Genomic DNA, 18,322 nt, shown 5'->3' with positions numbered 1-18,322 from the left:
AAAGTATTGATGTGTAGGTTCATCGTGAATTTTCGCTTCCACGTTTGATTTGCATTCCTTTTTGTTCTGTTGTGGACAAGTAAAAGTTTAGATGAGTTTTAGAGGCTCAAGGCTATGGCCTATGGTTGGTTTCAGAGCGTTTACAACAGTAAAAATATTTATAAATCATCATCCACCGCTAAAGCTTTCAGCATTGGCAATGAAATCTGAATTTGCATCTTTTACCGTGTGGAGTCATTTTTTCAATTGAACCAAACTTTGTTGACATCACATCCTGTGAGCTAAAAGTGAATGTTGGATTAAAAGTTAGTTTATTAAAGTTCCATTTATAGAAAGTCAGTTTAGTAAATTTTATTTATTGTAGCAAGATTTATATCTGGATGCATTTTTTTTAAAATTAATTTAGTAAACTGAAAATTATTTGAAAAATAACTCTGAATGAAAGTTGTATAAAAATTAAAAATAACTTTTGTAAACTAACTTAAACTAGTTCTTTTTACCAGAATAAATTAGTCAAATGGATTTTCTAAAGAGTTTTAATTTTCCAAAAGTCTTCAGGAAAAAAAAAAAAAACCTCCAACAGTCAATGATCAAGCACACTAAGAACATGGAAATGGGAAACTAGGCAATCCCCCCACCCCAAAAAAAATTTTACTCTCTCCAGTGCTATTTATAAGATCAGGGGAGAATATTTTTTTATATTTTATTTATAAATCAAGTCATTAATTTGTCATCACAATTTTTTTTTACCTCCATTAAATATGGTGAGAGAAAGTATATTAGTTAAATATGTATATTTAATATGAACAAAATTGAAAATTTATAAAAATTTTAAATAAATTTAATGATTTTTAAAGTTTTTATTAGTTACAATAAAATATATTAAAGATGATTTAAAAATAGGACTGAAAGAATATAATGGTGAATTAGTTAGTTTCAAAGCAAAGAAAAATATTGTTGGCTGGGCAAACAGAAAAACCTATCATATTTCATTGTTCAATGTTCATAAATTTGAACCTTTTTTTTTTTAAACCATAAATTTGAACTTTTACCTAATAACATTCACTTTGATCCAGTTCTTGAAGACATGATTTTTTGCGGCAACGCATGCTCATACTCACATCAATTTACAAAGTCTAAATCTTTTTTTAGAGAGTTTAAATAATATGTAAATTGTATGCATTAGCATTTGCATTTGATGAAGCTCTATTGCGATGAGAAGTTTAATCAATTGTCCAGAGAGTAACAGCAGAAGTAAGATTATTATCATGTAACAAAATTTTGGATGTGAATATAGTCATACAGAACATTTAAATGTTAAAAATATAAGTATAACAATAAAAAAACTTTTCAAGGTACTATCATCTCGCGAGAAGATATGCTAGTATATAGTATTATTTTATCATAAAAACACGCAGATCTGTGGCATAAAAGGAATAAATATATTTTTTGGGTGGACGAATCCAGGTGACCTGACTTATCTGTCTATGGTGAAGATACACAGTGCTACAACTCTTCAAAACCTTCTTCATCTCCTTCCTCTTCCACCCTTTGAAATTCTCTTCTCCATGTTTCCATCTACCAAATAACAATCTTGAGGTCAAATAACTATCTCAGACTCTAAGTATACGTACCCCTCTCCACTGACGTATCAAACTAAATGATACTTTCAATGCCTCACCTGATCATCAGAAAACCGTAGCTGTTCTGCTACAAACAGCAGATTAGTAGAGTGTCTTGGAGCAAATTCCTTGCCTGCACTTTCTGCAATTGCTTCGTCGCTAATCAATTCCACCCGAAAGCCATTGCCCATGAAAAGTTTTTCCATCCATTGACACGTACTGAACTGTGCCTGGAGCCAGAAAAGATTTTTATTTTCTATTTTTTCAAGAAAGTTATGTAGAATTAAACTTGGTAACACTTGACAACTGATTGCAGATTGACCTCGGTTCCTATTCCAGTCTCAGCCAACCAGCCGGGCAACTCTCCCACAAAAACGCCTCCCTTCATGGCCAAACTGCTTACCATTGACAAAACGTCTTCAAAATTTGCCAATGTCATCATAGGAAACCCCTGCAAGAAGAAAACCATGTAACTTCCACGACTATCATATTCACATATTTATTTTTCTCTGGAAAATAATTCTGATTTCATTGATGGATTTAGTCACCTGCATGATCCATACGCTTGGCCTGCTGCCACTAAAGCCCTTCAAATGCAAACTTTGCTTTAGATCTGATGATTCCATGGGCACATGCAGGAATAAGCAACTTCTAGGAACCTTAGCCCCGATGCCTGAATTTTAAAGAAAAGGATGCAATTAGATGATCTCATCTACCTCTCTACCCAACCACCCACCGGGCCCCCCTAAAAAACACCCATGAAAAAAGAACAAGAAGAAAAAACAAGAGAAAAGCAATCTTGTAAATCAGAATGAAAAAATAAGCAAGCACACCATCGCAATCGCGAGAGCATTACGTTAAAAAATAAATAATGATGTGTCTACGTGCTGTGCATTACCAGAAGACACTCTAATCCTTGTAAAGAAACAGGTTACTAAGAAGCCACATAACAATATATACAACATTATAAGATCCTGAACTTTCTAAGAAAAGCAACTATAAGTAACTTTCCTAGCCTAAAAGCAAGCCTTGCCTTTATGAACTTCACAGTCATAATACTCGAAGGTAAATAATTGGCACCTCTAGAGTGCATTCCTGTAAACAACACATACCAATTCTCACCACTGTCCTCAAGATCAATATTAGCCAAAGGTATATCTAGTTTTAGCGTAAATATTTGCTTCAAAGACCGCAGATCATTTGATTTGGTCAGTTTATTTCACCTTGAAGCTTCTCAGCTGCTGTTTGGAATACCCTTTCTGGGGATATATCGAATATCGTGGTTGAAGGAGGCCAACTAAGTCTGTATGGCCGTGTATCCATACCATCAGTCAACAAAACTACCTGCAAATTAAAGCAAGAACCTGTCAAACCTTAAAACGAAGGTTACAGAGGAAAATTTTTTATGACTACCTGCTTAAGTCCATCAATATGGCTAACTGTCCAATGTAGCTTATCATCAATGAATTTAGTTACAAGACAATAGGAGTGAAAGCCTTGATCCGTATCCTTCGAAGTATTTGGAGGGACAAGACAATCGGCATATGGATCCACAAACAGAGGGTCTGCACTTGCGTCGAAGCAATACTATAAGTGTTCTCTTTACTACTTGACATGAAAAAGGATGGAATATAAAAGTAAAACTTTCTTCCAATATCATGAGACTATAACCGTCCAAAGAGTAAAGAAACAAATTGGTACTTGTCGATTAGTATTCATGTATTTTTTTTCCCAGATTAGCTAAACGCTTTCTATATGTAATGGAATTAGTCGAATCAGACAATGCGCTTTAGCCGGCTTAACAAGACAAGTTGAGGTAAGCAGAGTCGCCCATATGGATTCAACACCGTCCTTAAAATGCTCGATGAAATGTCTAAAAGAATAAGATAAAAGTTAACTGGATAAATCACGGAGGCGGGGAGAGATAGATTTACGTGGTCGATGAGATTCCTGATAACGAAGAGAAGCAGAATCGGTGGCAGAAAGGAGTAATGGGTCATTGTCGTTCATCGCAGAAACGCAGAATTTTCTGGTAAAGGAGTAGGTCAGTCTGGGGTGCATGTAATAAACAGGGGCTGCTTTTGCAAAATCCATAAAGCATTCTAAGTGTGTGAGTTTCATCTTTCACCAATGACGCCTTCGAATTAAAGCTGTATCTGATATCGTCTTCTTGATTTCCACTTGGAGAAATCGTTGTCTCGCCTGTGCAAATCCAACAGGAGGCTTGCCATCTTTCGGTCATATGTGGTTTTGGCTCATAGTATCCATTATCCAGGAGAGTCAAACCAACTTATCCCTCCCCTCCACCGTGAGTTGCAGTTTCTCCTTATCAAAATCGTCATAATCATACTACGTCTAAAAATATCTAACAGAGCATTTAATATTCATTCTTTTTTTCTAAAAATATATGCGGGGGTTAAAAATTGTTTAGATAAACTATAATTACACATCACGTCTCGTGTACAGGAAAGATTTTTCTTAATTTTTTTAGCATGGAATTTATATACATGTACACGTAGTGTGCGTATTTGATGAAGTGACTACCAATTAGTAACTAGTTACAGAGTCTGGCCCCAAAAAGGAAACAAAGAGAGTCCTATGCATGTATTAGCACACCTTAAAATAGTGCGTTAACCATTCACTATTTAAAAAAAAAATTGTTCTGAGACATATTTTAATTTTTTTGGTAATATTATACCAAAATAAATGTCATTTTATTTCCGTGCGTCGGCAAAGTAAAAAAAACCTACCCTACAATCAGCCAATGGATAGCCCAAACAACATCTGCATGGATCGGCATTTAGAGGAGCGGAAGATGAAGCTAAATTGTATAAAATCCCTTTAATTTTAAGGCAATTTCACATTAGCTCCTCATTTTTAAATATTTAAAATTAATTCTTTTAATTTTTAATTTTATTTTTCAAAACCACCACTGTTGATTAATTTTGTCATATTATAAATACAATTTATCACCTCGTAATAATACAATACACATAGAACATGACATGAGAAAAATATTTTTTATTATTTTTAACACAATTGAGGGAAAGAAAAACTACATATTGAATTGGGCTATACTTTGTGAGCATTTTTAAAATAATATACCCACTATCTCATTCCTTAAAAAATTACACATTTATCATATTTCAATTAAAAAAATTAATCTTTTAATCTTTTAATTTTTAATTCACTTATAACTCAATTTCTCAATTATAACTTACTGCGACTTAGTCCCTTAATTATGACTTGTCTATGACTCAGTCCCTTAACTTTTGACTCATTTATAATTTAGTCCCTCAACTTTTGTTAATTTTTTTTATGTTAGCTTAAATCTCACATCAAAGAGTAAGAGAAAAATATTTTAAAATAATATATGAGCATTTCTTTTATTCCTCTTAATTGAAAAGGAATATTTTTAAAAAAATTTAAAAATAAGGATCAAATTATAAGTAAATCAAAAATTGAGGGATTGAGTTGAAGTGAGTTATAATTGAAGAACTGAATGGCAACATATCATAGTTAAAAAATTAAGTTATAAGTAAATTAAAAGTTGAAAGATTAAAAGATTAATTTTTTTCTTCAATTAAAGAAGCTTCTAGTAAGATCAAAAATGCAAAAAAAAAAAAATGACACCTGATTTTAATGTTTTGAATTACATGATGTTAATTTTTTTTCATTATTTTTTGAGATGTGCTTTTGTGGTACTAGGTTTCGAGTTCGATCTCGTGCCTTTGAAAATGCTACACCTCCCCTTAAAATAAAAAAAAAATAGATAAATTTTTTTATAATTTTTATCAATGAAAACTTTGCAGATATTTTTCTTTTCTTTGTTTAAATATAAAAGGTTATTTTAATTTATAAAAAACAATAAAAATATAGCCTTTTTATTAAATTCTGTTAACAATGAATAACGAAAATAATGTCATTCAACCAAAATAAATAAATGTTCATCATGTGAGTTGAAATTAAAAAATTACAATTTTGCCTCTCTTTAGATTGTGTTCGAAAATAATAAAAAATATTTTTTTCATATCATGTACTATCTATATATATATATTACATTAATCTGACGTGATAAATTTTATTAATAATATAATAAAATTAATTTTAATTTTAAATATTTCAAGACGATGGGATCAGATGCAATTACCTTAAAAATTAAAAAAAATTTATACAATTTAACCTTAAAAAGAATGAAAACATTTAAGATTGCCAATACCAGAATTATGCTGGCCAAATGCAATGATGTTCCAGGCACACGGAAGAACAAAGCGTTAAATACCAATTTGGAGAACAGAGTGACTGAGTGTGATCAAATTACCCCATTTCTGTCGGATTACATGAGACCGAGCGCTGTGAAGGTTGAAAGTTAGTAGATAGGTTAGGTGAATGGACGTCATCCTCAATAGATACGCCCAGACGGTTTTTAAAAGCCCAGAAATTGCATAGTTAACAGATAGAGGGGATTGTGAGGGAGACCGCTAAGCTAGGCTTATCTTTGACGCCATCTTCATCTTCCAAAACCTTTGAGCGCAAATGGATTCCAATCACCAAATGGCGGAGAACCAAGACCTTATAGTCGAGGAAGAACAGAACCCACTTGCCGTAGTGCCGTCCAAAGAAACCCACGTGCCTCCATTTGCTACTGCCTCACTCTCTCTTTCTCTGTCTGCTATTCTCCCCTCTCACTTTTTCGCGCAACCCAACACTTCTGCCGTATTCTCGTCGCACCCCAGCAAGGTTAAGGTCCCTACGCAGGCTTCCTCACTCACACACCTTTCTCTTTCCACTACTTCTTCTCCTTCGCCTTCTAAAATCTCCTTTAAGTCCACCATCTCGGCCAATCCCCTTCAGAATCCTCTTACTTTGGGTCCTCACCGCCCCTTTGATCCTTCCAATGGGGCTGCAATTCGTCGAGCTTCCATTGTATGGTTCCGCAATGATTTACGCGTCCACGATAACGAATGCCTTAACTCCGCCAACAACGAATCCATGTCGGTCTTGCCGGTTTATTGTTTTGATCCCAGAGATTACGGGAAATCATCTTCTGGGTTCGATAAGACCGGGCCATACCGTGCCACATTCTTAATCGAATCGGTCTCGAACCTTCGCAAGAACCTTCAGGCGAGGGGGTCTGATCTTGTGGTCAGAATTGGGAAGCCTGAGACAGTATTGGTTGAGATGGCCAAGGCGATTGGCGCTGATGCTGTGTACGCGCACAGGGAGGTTTCCCACGACGAGGTTAAGGCGGAGGAGAGAATTGAGGCGGCAATGAAGGAAGAAAATGTGGAGGTTAAATACTTCTGGGGTAGTACTTTGTTCCATGTTGATGACTTGCCTTTCAAATTGGAAGATATGCCCACGAACTATGGAGGATTTAGGGAGAAAGTTCAAAAGTTGGAGATAAGGAAGACAATTGAGGCATTGGATCAGCTGAAGGGACTGCCATCTCGAGGAGACGTGGAACCTGGGGATATTCCCTCCTTAAGGGACCTTGGCCTAAATCCATCAGCGACAATGGCACAGGTTTTGTTCAATTATGTACCATCATTTAATTAGCAATTTACTTCTTTGGTGTTATCACTCTAATGACTTGCTCTGTTGTGTCTAGCTGTAGACATTATTATGTGTTGCACGTCTGTGCTTTATTGCTCATAAATTGGAAATGACAAACATTATGATTAATATGGACCAGTGGTGTCCTAATGGTCGTTTCCAGTTACCTGGACGTTGGCTGAGAAATGAGTAGAAGCGAGTGTTCTTTTTTAGAATGGAAGTTGGGTTATTACAATTCTGCTTGTAAAACATTTTTAGCTCGGTGGGCTGTACCAGATAGTTACCCAATCATTTCTGCCATCCTGTGTTCTCTAACATCAAGCTGTCTTTTAAATCTTTACTTTTGTGCTGCCTCCTATCTTTTCTCATTGTCTATCATGGAGAAGGAGCATGGCTTGTCTATGATGAAGTCATTGCAGCCTATATTGGTCCTGAAAAATAATTATATTGTCATCCCTGTAGAATGGGAAGTCAGCTGCTAATACTTCTATGGTAGGAGGGGAGACTGAAGCATTGCAGAAGCTCAGAAAATTTGCAGCTGAGTGTGAAGCTCAACCACAGAAGGGGCTTGCAGATGGCAAACAAGGTAGTATATACGGTGCCAACTTCTCCTGCAAAATTTCTCCATGGTTGGCAATGGGATGCCTCTCCCCTCGCACAATGTTTGGTGAACTACAGAAGACTTCCAGCAGGTGCGCCCTTAGATAATACTCCTTTCAGATTATTTTTACATTGTCACTTCTCATGCTAATAGGCTTTGTTCTATTAAGCTCACTGTTGAATTACATGACTGATAGAACAATTCCCGCCTCATCAAGCCAAAACAATGGCGGCGGCGGCGGCATATCCAATAATGGAACAAATTGGTTGATGTTTGAGTTGTTATGGAGGGACTTCTTTAGGTAAATTGTATTGTTAACTTTTTTCCCTCTCCCTTGAACTTTGATGTGGTGTGGCATTTTCTTTTAGTCAATGTGCCTTTCTGGTAAAGATTTTGTATCATTTACTTCTCTTTTTACATGGTCACAAATTGCAGTTGAGGCTATCACGTCTTTTTTCCTAGAAATGTTGGGGCCTCATGGTTCCTGATCTGATTATAGCTTTTTTGTTCACGTTTTTGAAGTCATGAAAATAAAACGCATGAAATGCTTCTGATGGTTACATTAGTTTACTCAAGAATCTATTGGCAAGAAGCATTTTTAAGACAGCTTCATATTATGATTACGTCCCTAATTTCTATTCAATTCATTCAAAACAAACATATTCTGATAAAACTGCTTCGAAAGCTTTTCTCTTGTGATTGTTTGTGGAAACTCCTTCTGAGAATGAATGGCTGATATGTCAGAATGATTTTGTGAAATGTGTTTGTGGGTTGTGTGTCCAGGTTTATTACCAAGAAATACAGCTCAACAAAGAAGCAGCGTGAAGGCGCTCCAGCGACAGCATGTACGGGTGCACTTGCTTAAGCTGTGGGTCGCTTCTGGCGTAGATGTAGCTGGGGACTTGGCAGAGTGGTTGTATGAAACAAAGAAATTTGGTTCTGCTGCTGCGAACCCTATTCTAATTGTTGGCGAATAAGTTGCCTGAGTATCCAACCTTTTCTTTTTTTGATATTGTACTTGATCATTCTGTTCATAGCACCTCTTATCTTAGCTCCAATTTTCGCCTCTCTTCCTTCACTAGTATAGTTTTATCAGTATGTTCTTGAGAAGATTTCCCTTTCCTTGTTGTAATGTGAAATGTATTCCATCTTGAATCGAGCTCTGTCGCTTCCCCATGTGTTACATTACACCCTTCTGGTAAATATAGTCGAAGGATAAACTCGACAAGAAAGACCGGAAAGAATTGGGGCGCAAAGCTCAGGTTAATTGCAAGCACTCCGAAGACGCTTGTTTTGTCGGCACAAATTAGGTGTTGCGGGAACCGCGTCTGATTCTCAAGGTGACTTGGTTGAATCTTGACATTAGACATAAATTCAAATAGATTTTAAATCGGATTACATTATATTTTTTTTCCAAAAAAAAAAAAAACTAAGCGCTTCAGAATATGCCAGAATTTTTTTCTTTTCCAAAATAATACTTAAAATGTGTATGCTACCTTGCGCATTCTTTTCTATTTCTCCGCGTATTTTTAGGGTCCTTTGAGATTGAAGAAAATCGCAATAGATTATAGATCGACGCGAAACAAGTTATAAATAACAAGAGAAACATTTTATAATCACGCTTATTTGAGAAAACATGACTGGGAAAGATTACAACTTGCTTTTATACATCAAGATGCGCCCTCAAAGTTCCGCGTTAGATGCAAAATGAGACATAGTGACGTTTTTAATGATTACCACCTAATTCACACTTTTTCATACATTTATTGAGTAAGAATCTGGTTAAGGTTTAATAGAAGATATTAGAAGCCAAACATGTCAATGGACTAAAATTGTTTGTCGATTTACATGTATCCGTTATCAGATCACACCTAACTGATATTTTATTGACATTTTCAGCGTGATCTTGAATATACTAAACTGTCAATTATTCGAGAGGAAAGAGGTTGCAGCCCTTAATTACTCTCATGTTGGATCTGTTGGATGTCTTAGAGAGAATTTTATTATTATTATTATTCTTATTATTATTATTATTATTTTGATATTAGCTTTTCTTTTAATATTTTCTAATAGTAAATTTAGAATCTTAAAATATTTGAAAAGACCGAAAGAACACGAATGCAAGGATCCGATTTGTCTAACAAGAAATTAAAAAAAGTACCATAAGAGAAAAAGATTCTATAATATTAAGTGATTGCCTTTAAGAAAAACCTGAGCACTATTTTCAGGAGAGTAACATTTGAGAATCTTGTAAGAAAAATTATACATGGTTAAGAATCACAAATTTTAGGTTATTTTTGAAAAATACTAAAATTCTTGGTTGAAATGAATTTTTTTAATTCTCATCTTTAAATTTTGTTAGTACTTTTATTTGGACCTTTTCAATACTCTTCTTTAAAATTTTAATAAATAAAAAAAATTGCTGACAACATAAAAAAGAAATACTGAAAATATCAAAACTGAGCACTAGAAGTTTGAAAAGAGGAGCAGCTTCAATACATTTGATTCATGCCCCATTTCGAATCACTATAACTAGTTATACGATACATGGAAAAGAATGTGGGAAAGTGAAAGGGTATACGACTGAAGATGTGACATAGCACAAATGTAGAGTATAAATCATGCACTGATGCAAATGGCATTGGCATAAGATGGGTGTATACCTCTATAATTGAAAAATCTGAAATATAATTCTATATGACCCCAGAAACCTTGAGTGAAGATAGCACAACAAAAATAATCCAGAGGAACATGAAGTAGACGCAGGTAATCCAGGCCCAGAGCCTTGGCCCTCCTAGCTCTGCACCAAACACTAGTCGCCTAATAACCAAAACAATGATACACCCGAAAGACGTGCAGAAGAAAACAAGCAATGAAAAGCTTAGGCCAGATGCATCTTTGATCCGCAGAGGTTGTCTATACGCTACAAAGTTATACGCCGTGTCAATCAGCCATGGAACCCCAATGCCCACATATATATTCACTGAATTACTGCTCACCAACAAACAAAACATAAAATTAGTTTCCCATAAATTTTGAATGCTTCTTCATAACAAGAGTGATGATTGATTTGGGAAACCAGTTAAATACCAGGATTTTGATCTAAAAATTTTGATAGGTATCAAGTAGGATGTGAAACTCCATCCAAAAACTAGCTGTTGAAATGTGATAACCAACCCATTTAAATATCGTATTGAGAGTCTCATAATATTCAATGTGGGACTTGTATGCCAAACAACCAAGTCTCCATCAATTGCATGGAAAGCCGGCCTCCTGACGGTTGCACCTAATAGCACTTAACTTGGCATCCTGTCAGTCAAAACTTCTCATAGGTAGCCCTCTTCAGATTGCCAACGACAAGGCTCTGATACCAATTGATAGGCACCCAAGTGGGATAAAAAACTCTATCCCGAAAGCTAACTATTGAGATAGAAGAACGAACTCACTTAAATACCCTATTAAGAGTCCCATATTGCTAAATGTGGGACTTAGTATCCTATACTATCATATACTACAAGTTTATATCAATTGGCTCTCCATGGAAAGCCGATATCCTAACAATTGCACTCCATAGTACTTAACTCAGCCCCCTGCCAGTTAGAACCCTCTATGGGCAGCCATATTCAGATCGCCAACAAGGTTTTGATATCAATTGATGGGGTACCCAAGTATGATGAGAAAGTCTATCCTAAAAACTAATTGTTGAGGTAGAAAAACCAACCCACTTAAATTTTCTATTAAGCATTCCATACTACTCAATGTGAAACTTGGCATCCCATCCCACCAAGTCTTCATCAGATTTTCTTTATTTTAGGCAACAAATAGAGGTTCTTTTGAATAAATTCTAACCATTCATTTGATTTATACAGTTCAAATTTGTCTTTTCTTAATTTCCAATAAAAGAAAAAAATATTAAACTATTTGCATCAACTGAATAATGGTAATTTGTTAATTTGATTCAGAGAATCAGATGTGAAAGAGAAAGTAAAGAACGCAAGTGTATTTCATATGATGATAAGACTTGGCATTGAAATCCCTGAAATTATTTTATTCTTTTAGTTATTTAATAGTTATGTTGAGTCACAGGTATTTTTCTGCTTTTCTGCTGATTAGTAAGATAATATTGTATCTCATGTAAACATGTTTGAGATTTCTGGGGATATAAGAAATGCTAGAATAACTGACGATCTCAGGTCTCCCCACTTTTGGATAAAGGTCATAGGTTCAATTTGAGGTGATGACTCCCAATATACCCTTAAAATAAATCCATAATCTATGTAATGATACCTGAAAATCAGAAAATAAAAGATGAATCTATTTGATTGCCCCCCCCCCCAAAAAAAAAAAAAAAAGATGAATCTATTTTGTATGATAACATCTCAATTTTCAGTTTCATGACAATGTAGCATGAGTTCTAGATAGTTTGCTAGTATACTTTGATGAATTTCTAAGCTTGACACAGGTAATCACGCCAATACGGTAATACCAGTAGGTTGAACCAAAAATCTCTTAAAATAATTACTTTTTTAAATCCAGTTTTTCAGGTTCTAGATGTGTATTATAGGAATATGACAGAGCACTTTCTTCAACAAAATGATGCAATTTGGTGACCATGTCCTAAATGAGATGCATGTTGAGAGGAAGACCTGCAAGTAATGTTTGCAATAGCAGAGTCCGCAGTTGTTTGGCGTTCAGCAGCTATCTTGCTTGCTACTAAATCAGGCCACGAGGTTCCGCAAGCTAGTGCTGTGAAAGCTACAACATAAGGATTTATTCCTGCAAAAAGCGAGAACTCAGAGAGGGACACAACAAATAGATGATGAATTGAAAACCATGTAGACGATTTTGAATAAAAATTTACTGTAGAAGAATGGGCTAGAAAATAATGATGAGTGACGTAGAAACCTGTAACACAACTTATCATATCTGTAAGCTTGGTCACGATGTAAGCTATCCCACTGATAAACAGTAGAGAGGAGATGAAAGAAATCCAGCCATGAACAATATGACATGGAGGGACAAAAGCAAACAGAAGTCTCCATGGTAAAAGGAGGAATTGCCAGAAGATTGTAGCTGCGCGGAGATAGATGTTGTCCTTTTTGGAATGTTTTGTTTCCAACTGTTGGAGAAGTGGAACGGTCACCATAAATCGAAGGTATAAAGTTGATGCTCTCATAATTCATAGCTCATTCAACATAAAGTGAACAAATATATTAACAAATAGCAAATACTACTGTTTATAAGTAAATTACAATCTCGATCCAAAATCTTCAAAGTTATGTTATATTTTTTTTGAATGTGTGACAGAGTAATCATGACTATAACATAAAAAATTTATAAGAAACAGCACTATTCTTAGGTCATAAGCAATGTGACACACCTCTTGAGCTTTATGTAATTTTTTTTTTCCTTTTAATCTTTTCCACAAATTTCATTGGGTTTTCTAAATTTTTTTGCTTATAATCAATCTTTTATCTACACATTTTATCAGGGTCTAATTCCAAAAACTTATTATTATCCATCACACCCATCGGATAGAGGAAGAATTATCTAGTTAATATTATCCATTAATCTATGAAATGACCCATTTAATTTTCAGAAACTATGCTATTTGCAGCATAAAATGAAGTATACCATAACTGCATCCACAAATTGCTGTTTCCAAAGTATAAAAAAATGAACATCATCCAACATTGTTTCCTTAGCATTGTCAATGGTTTCAATAGCATTGTCTGTTGCAGGCACTCTTGCATACAAAGGACCTGCAAAAGAGATAAATGTAACACAGGATGATTCAAATGATTTTGAATGTTTCTAGAAAATATCTCCGCCGAAGAAAAAATTATTGTGATAAATAAAAATTACTTCATCACATCAAGGCCCATCAGTTAAGTACCGGTCTCAGAGAACTCCTCATAGTCATGGCTTTCCTGTTTGAAAGAATCTGTCTCTTCCGGCACCCAATCCTCTGGCCTCTCACTTCTTGCACTTCAAAAATTAAACGAACCATCAGACTAAAGGACTGCAAAATCTTAATCAGCAGAGTGAATTCTAATAAAAAGGAAACAGGGAAAAGGGCATACAGAGGAAGAGAAATATAGCGCCAACGTTTGTCTTGAGCATAAGCATGAATCAACAGCAATCCATATTGAATTACTGTCAACAAGGCCTCCCACAAAGTCACCGCATTTGGAGTCCATACCTATGTTGGACTATTTGATGAATATCCATAAGAAAAAATTTTACTTCCAGAATTAAACAAGCAAGCAGAAAAATAAGATGGTGCTGACTTGCTGACAAAAGTGCATGTTAGTATAACAAAGGTTTAACACCAACCTAAGGAGATGCACAAGAACTTATAGATGTTAGATATGAAAAACAAGAGCACATCTATCGGCAAGAGAATGAGAAACAGTCTTTGAAGTTCTCTCACATTCTCTTTCCAAATTTTTCACATCAAAGACAGATTCTACCAGGTTAGACCTCTTTGGAAGAATGAAGGCTCGAATTGGGTATTCCACAGATCAGGAAGTGAATCCATCACAGAGAAGGAGAAGGAGAAGGAAAGTGCATTACTTAAAATGATTTTTGAACAGCAGAGTGTCCAGATATTACCTCCAAAATTATGTATAACCAAATGTAAGCCCAAAAGGACCAAAATAATTCCACAAGCCATACTCCTAAATCAGCAATCTTTTTCAGCTCTCCAGCTTTTGGAACTACTACACAAACAGCATGTATTGGGAAAAGGTCGAAGGCAGCAGAACCAACAAGAGTTCCAGGACCCAAACCTGAACAATATTCAGCACAGTTACATACAGTAATGAGATATCTAGTAATCTCAATTTTATGTTCCACTTTCCTGCCATTTATTGTACTTGATACATAGAACACCATGCTGTCCAGTACAAGCTACAAAATTTCACTTCACATACAATATAGATGATTTTATGCATGTATTCTTTGTCTTTAAATGACGAGATAGCAAAGTGTGAATTCAGACTGCTAAAAAACTTATTTACGAGAATTCAGTATTTTTCTGCTGATGTAAAAACAGCAGCATCGTGCTGTTTTTTTCATTTTAGAATGTTAAATCCAGACGGCCAGGATTTTTTTCATCTCTATTTTACTTTATTTTTATTATGTATCTTTATTTTTTTTTAATAGTTGACATTTAAGAAATTTAAAAAATATTAAAAAAATAACTATCCAGATTTGTTGTGACCCGTTTTATGACTACACAAATAATAATTTTTTTCCTGGAGCCACTGGGATGATACTTATGAAAAATAACCAAACAGATTCGGATGTCTGTTCAGAGTCTGTAGAGAGGTCATTGTAGCCAGTGGTAAACAAGTATATCAATGAAAAACCAATCCCCAATATGCAAGTAATAGCTATTTACCAAATCCAAGCCTGGATGAGGGGATTTAAAAAGGAGAGGGTGGTTAAATATATGGCCTAACCTAATTAATTATTCAAATATGATATTAAGAGTAATGTCGAAGTAAATACATGACAAATAGCAGCAAGAACTTATTACCAGAAAAAAAGCCACAAGAACCACAACTAGTGCAGAAATCATGTTACCATATAGCCTAAACGTCAAATCTATATTTGACTATGAAACTTAAGAGACAAAATCAAACTTGATTTTAATGCTCTATCATAGGAAAGGATATTTTGAAACACAAACCTCCAGCGTACAGGTTTCCAATGTTTTGTATAGCATCAATGGTGGCCAATGATATCTGAGGAAAGCTAGTTCCAAAAGCCAGCAAGCTAATGTCTGCAATTGTGTAATTCCATACTTTGTCGTGTCTAATAACTTTAGCATGCGTAATGGGATCTACTTCCACTACCTCTCTTTTGTGCTTAACAATATTTTCCATAGAGAGAAAGAATCGAGCAGTAATAGCTGATAATCCGATGAAACAATAAGCAAGACCGAGAAAATATAGAAACGTTCTAAAGGAGTCTCCAAGCGCAGTTTCACCACTAAAAACTAAGTAGCTTTCACATTTCTCGTGCCCCATTATTCTGGAAACAACTAGCATTCCCTCTCTCTTTCGATTAAATTCTGGCACCACTCCAATCAGTCCAGATTGCAGCGTTCAGAACTCCTGACAAAATAATTCAATAATTAGAAGACACGGGAAAGTCATCGAAACAGTCTAGGCTTAAACACGATATCCATTCAAGTTGAAAGAACAAGAAATTATATTGATTTGGTTAGTCACGCGGAGAAGCTCGCCTCACGCAAACTTCTAATGAGGTAGAGTCAGAAATCGAAGACTTGCAAACTTTATTTTATTTTATGAAAGAAGGAAAAGCAAAAGGAATTCTATCAGTGGACGCAGCTATATAAAATATATGACCATTTTGCCACCATGTTTACGAATAATTAGACAATAAATCTGCCACAACAGGTCGTAATATAATTTTATAATCTTCAGCGATGTCCCGCTTTCTTTAGATATGACCAGTTTGCATACAAATTTTTCATATGAGTAGATAGCAAAAGCAAACTTAATGCATATCAGGTTAAAATAAACAAAGCAGCCAACTAGTTTGGACAGTAAGGTAAAATTAAACAGCAAGTATTTATGACAAGGAGATGACATGGAACTTCTGTTTATGTCTTCGCAATCCGGCGTGACGAGCACAACTGAGCTGAGCTCACCAACCCAGACTCCGCAAGATAAAAACAAAAGACAATTGAACTCGAATTAATTAGAAGAATAACGAGGTTAGATATAAAGAAAGAAGGTAAGACTGACAATTTATGTAATGCGTCCGTCTGGCCACAGCTGAGGGAGGAGGAGGAAGGATCAAGGGCGGCCCAGTACAGACAGAGATCCGAGGAAGAAGGCAAAGGCAATGGAGATAGAAGTGTGATGCCTACGGCCATCGCAACGCATCATAGTTCATTGTTTGTATCTTAAACCTATCACTGTACGTAGGCTCCGGGAGCCTGTGTATTCTCTTCTGTCTATTTTTCCCTCCGGAGCAAGGAGGGAGACGAGCGAATGTGGTTGCAGTTGCCACGCCGACTCGGCTGCTCCCCATCCATTTTTATACACGAACCGATTGAACTTTATTCTGAAATCATTCACACACGAGTTAAAATTAAAAAATAATATCAAAATTTTAAAATTATATATAGTTATTTTAAAAAAAATTAAAATTGATGATCCCCCCCCCCCCCGAATTCGAGGGCCTAACACTAATGCCTGAGGTTATGAACGAAATTCAATCTATAATCTCTTACTTACAAAAAAAATTTACATATCATTAAGTTACAAGGTCATTAACAATAATTTTAGTTTTGATCTGATTAATGGTGTTTATTGCCACATTTCATTGCTTAAAACAACTTAGTTACTAAAAAAAAAAATTATATACTTACGCACGTGTACCATTTCATTAAAAATAATCATATTTAAAATATTATCAAACATTAAATATAAATATTTTTTTAATAAAAATTCAAAGTCTTTCTTATTGTAAACGACTAACTTTTTTTTATTAGATTAAACTTAATAATATTAAACGCTTTTTAAAAAAAATGTGAGAACAATAATTTAAATTTTTGAAACTTTTAGAGATTAAATTTCACTAGTTAAATTATTAAATTTTGGCATGGCTAAAAAATTTAGTTAAACTTATAATATTATCAAATTTGACAATAATGATAATATTAATAAATTGAATCAAATGCTTGAGTCAAGCTTAATGCTAAATGAGGTTAGATATGCAAGTCCCGATGAATTAAAAATGTTACGTCCCCCGACAGAACACTTTCCTGCTGATCTCAAATGATTATTTTCAGGGTTTTTTTTTTTTTTAAATGGAACACGCTTCCTGAAAATACTTTCAACTCCAATTATGCAAATCGTCCCCAATCAACACGTTTAAAAATTATATATGCATGTGCATATGTCATTCATACCGATATCTGCCAATTATTTTATTATACAACCACATACGCGTGATTTTCCTTTGAATTGGAAGGTAACAGAATCAAAAATTAAGCAGCATGAATTTCAATAATATCTTCCTTCTATCATGAAAATTTTAAAAATCTGAATCTGAAGAGCAGCCCACAATTTATTTTTTTTTTTGGGAAATAAGAAAGATCTGTCTTGTATGATCAGTCACTCGAAGTCTAAAAAGAAAAATCAGAGAGCTTCTTTTGTATTTTGACTTATTTCTTCAAAGATGAGAAAACAGAAGAACTCGGGACCAGGGAAAGGAGGTAGCGAAGTTTCCCGATCTTGCAAATTGCAATCCGGCTATTGCCGGACTGTGAAGACGCAAACATAGCTAATTGTGGAGCCGAAGAAAAACGACTGAATCTTCCTTCTTTGGCATTTATTAGTTTGTACTTGATTTCTTCTTTATGAATAAGGTTTTCCTATTTTACCCAAAAAAAAAGAGAAAAAAAGAAAAAGGACTGAATCTGCCATAACTCATGCCTCCTACGTTAACGTCAGGACGCACGTGTCCACTCCACAATCCACATTCACGAATAACCAATGAA

The 18,322-nt window shown here is 34.9% G+C and overlaps 3 protein-coding genes across 6 annotated transcripts; 1 reads left to right on the top strand and 2 right to left on the bottom strand.

Moving 5' to 3' along the window:
• Window positions 1–1,238: 1,238 nt before the first annotated feature.
• LOC129288339 (O-methyltransferase 1, chloroplastic) lies at window positions 1,239–3,955 on the bottom strand. Of its 2 annotated transcripts, XM_054924861.1 has the most exons (7): window positions 3,557–3,955; window positions 3,036–3,187; window positions 2,846–2,966; window positions 2,171–2,295; window positions 1,945–2,073; window positions 1,682–1,852; window positions 1,239–1,578 (listed from the first exon to the last, which is right to left on the bottom strand). In XM_054924861.1, exons 1-7 carry the CDS (start codon window positions 3,741–3,743, stop codon window positions 1,507–1,509), a joined length of 957 nt encoding a protein of 318 aa, XP_054780836.1. In that variant the 5' UTR covers window positions 3,744–3,955; the 3' UTR covers window positions 1,239–1,506. The 2 variants fall into 2 exon arrangements, with proteins under 2 accessions (XP_054780836.1, XP_054780842.1); XM_054924867.1 differs by lacking the exon at window positions 3,036–3,187 and having other exon boundaries at window positions 1,241–1,578; window positions 3,557–3,954.
• Window positions 3,956–5,956: 2,001 nt separating this feature from the next.
• Window positions 5,957–8,934, top strand: LOC129295842 (blue-light photoreceptor PHR2). 2 transcript variants are annotated; one of them, XM_054934437.1, is made up of 4 exons: window positions 5,957–7,148; window positions 7,675–7,870; window positions 7,976–8,080; window positions 8,563–8,934. In XM_054934437.1, exons 1-3 carry the CDS (start codon window positions 6,159–6,161, stop codon window positions 8,047–8,049), a joined length of 1,260 nt encoding a protein of 419 aa, XP_054790412.1. In that variant the 5' UTR covers window positions 5,957–6,158; the 3' UTR covers window positions 8,050–8,080; window positions 8,563–8,934. The 2 variants fall into 2 exon arrangements, with proteins under 2 accessions (XP_054790412.1, XP_054790403.1); XM_054934428.1 differs by having other exon boundaries at window positions 5,963–7,148; window positions 7,641–7,870.
• Window positions 8,935–10,357: 1,423 nt separating this feature from the next.
• On the bottom strand, window positions 10,358–16,849 carry LOC129315474 (magnesium/proton exchanger). Of its 2 annotated transcripts, XM_054959167.1 has the most exons (9): window positions 16,560–16,849; window positions 15,476–15,902; window positions 14,395–14,570; window positions 13,863–13,981; window positions 13,676–13,767; window positions 13,414–13,541; window positions 12,685–12,898; window positions 12,426–12,555; window positions 10,358–10,770 (listed from the first exon to the last, which is right to left on the bottom strand). In XM_054959167.1, the coding sequence occupies exons 2-9, from the start codon at window positions 15,834–15,836 to the stop codon at window positions 10,473–10,475; spliced, it is 1,518 nt and encodes a 505-aa protein (XP_054815142.1). In that variant the 5' UTR covers window positions 15,837–15,902; window positions 16,560–16,849; the 3' UTR covers window positions 10,358–10,472. The 2 variants fall into 2 exon arrangements, with proteins under 2 accessions (XP_054815142.1, XP_054815153.1); XM_054959178.1 differs by lacking the exon at window positions 16,560–16,849 and having other exon boundaries at window positions 15,476–16,085.
• Window positions 16,850–18,322: the final 1,473 nt, after the last annotated feature.

Source organism: Prosopis cineraria, unplaced genomic scaffold (genome assembly GCF_029017545.1).
Source record: "Prosopis cineraria cultivar Desert tree isolate PC_DT_omini unplaced genomic scaffold, ASM2901754v1 PC1, whole genome shotgun sequence".
Lineage (NCBI taxonomy): Eukaryota > Viridiplantae > Streptophyta > Magnoliopsida > Fabales > Fabaceae > Prosopis > Prosopis cineraria.
The sequence above is the reverse complement of the archived record's forward strand: the minus strand, read 5'-3'. Positions and strand labels throughout refer to the sequence as shown.

Excerpts from the sequence above, each read along its gene's own strand:
- LOC129288339 (XM_054924861.1), bottom strand. The coding sequence starts at position 3,743 with ATGAAACTCACACACTTAGAATGCTTTATGGATTTTGCAAAAGCAGCC. Across the intron at positions 2,074-2,170 it reads CAAGCGTATGGATCATGCAG|GGGTTTCCTATGATGACATT; the intron begins GTGACTAAATCC and ends TTCTTCTTGCAG. Across the intron at positions 1,579-1,681 it reads TACGGTTTTCTGATGATCAG|ATGGAAACATGGAGAAGAGA; the intron begins GTGAGGCATTGA and ends GTTATTTGGTAG.
- LOC129295842 (XM_054934428.1), top strand. The coding sequence starts at position 6,159 with ATGGATTCCAATCACCAAATGGCGGAGAACCAAGACCTTATAGTCGAG. Across the intron at positions 7,871-7,975 it reads CTACAGAAGACTTCCAGCAG|AACAATTCCCGCCTCATCAA; the intron begins GTGCGCCCTTAG and ends CATGACTGATAG. Across the intron at positions 8,081-8,562 it reads TTATGGAGGGACTTCTTTAG|GTTTATTACCAAGAAATACA; the intron begins GTAAATTGTATT and ends TTGTGTGTCCAG.
- LOC129315474 (XM_054959167.1), bottom strand. The coding sequence starts at position 15,836 with ATGCTAGTTGTTTCCAGAATAATGGGGCACGAGAAATGTGAAAGCTAC. Across the intron at positions 13,542-13,675 it reads TGAGGAGTTCTCTGAGACCG|GTCCTTTGTATGCAAGAGTG; the intron begins GTACTTAACTGA and ends TCTCTTTTGCAG. Across the intron at positions 10,771-12,425 it reads ATTGCAAACATTACTTGCAG|TAATTCAGTGAATATATATG; the intron begins GTCTTCCTCTCA and ends GTTGGTGAGCAG.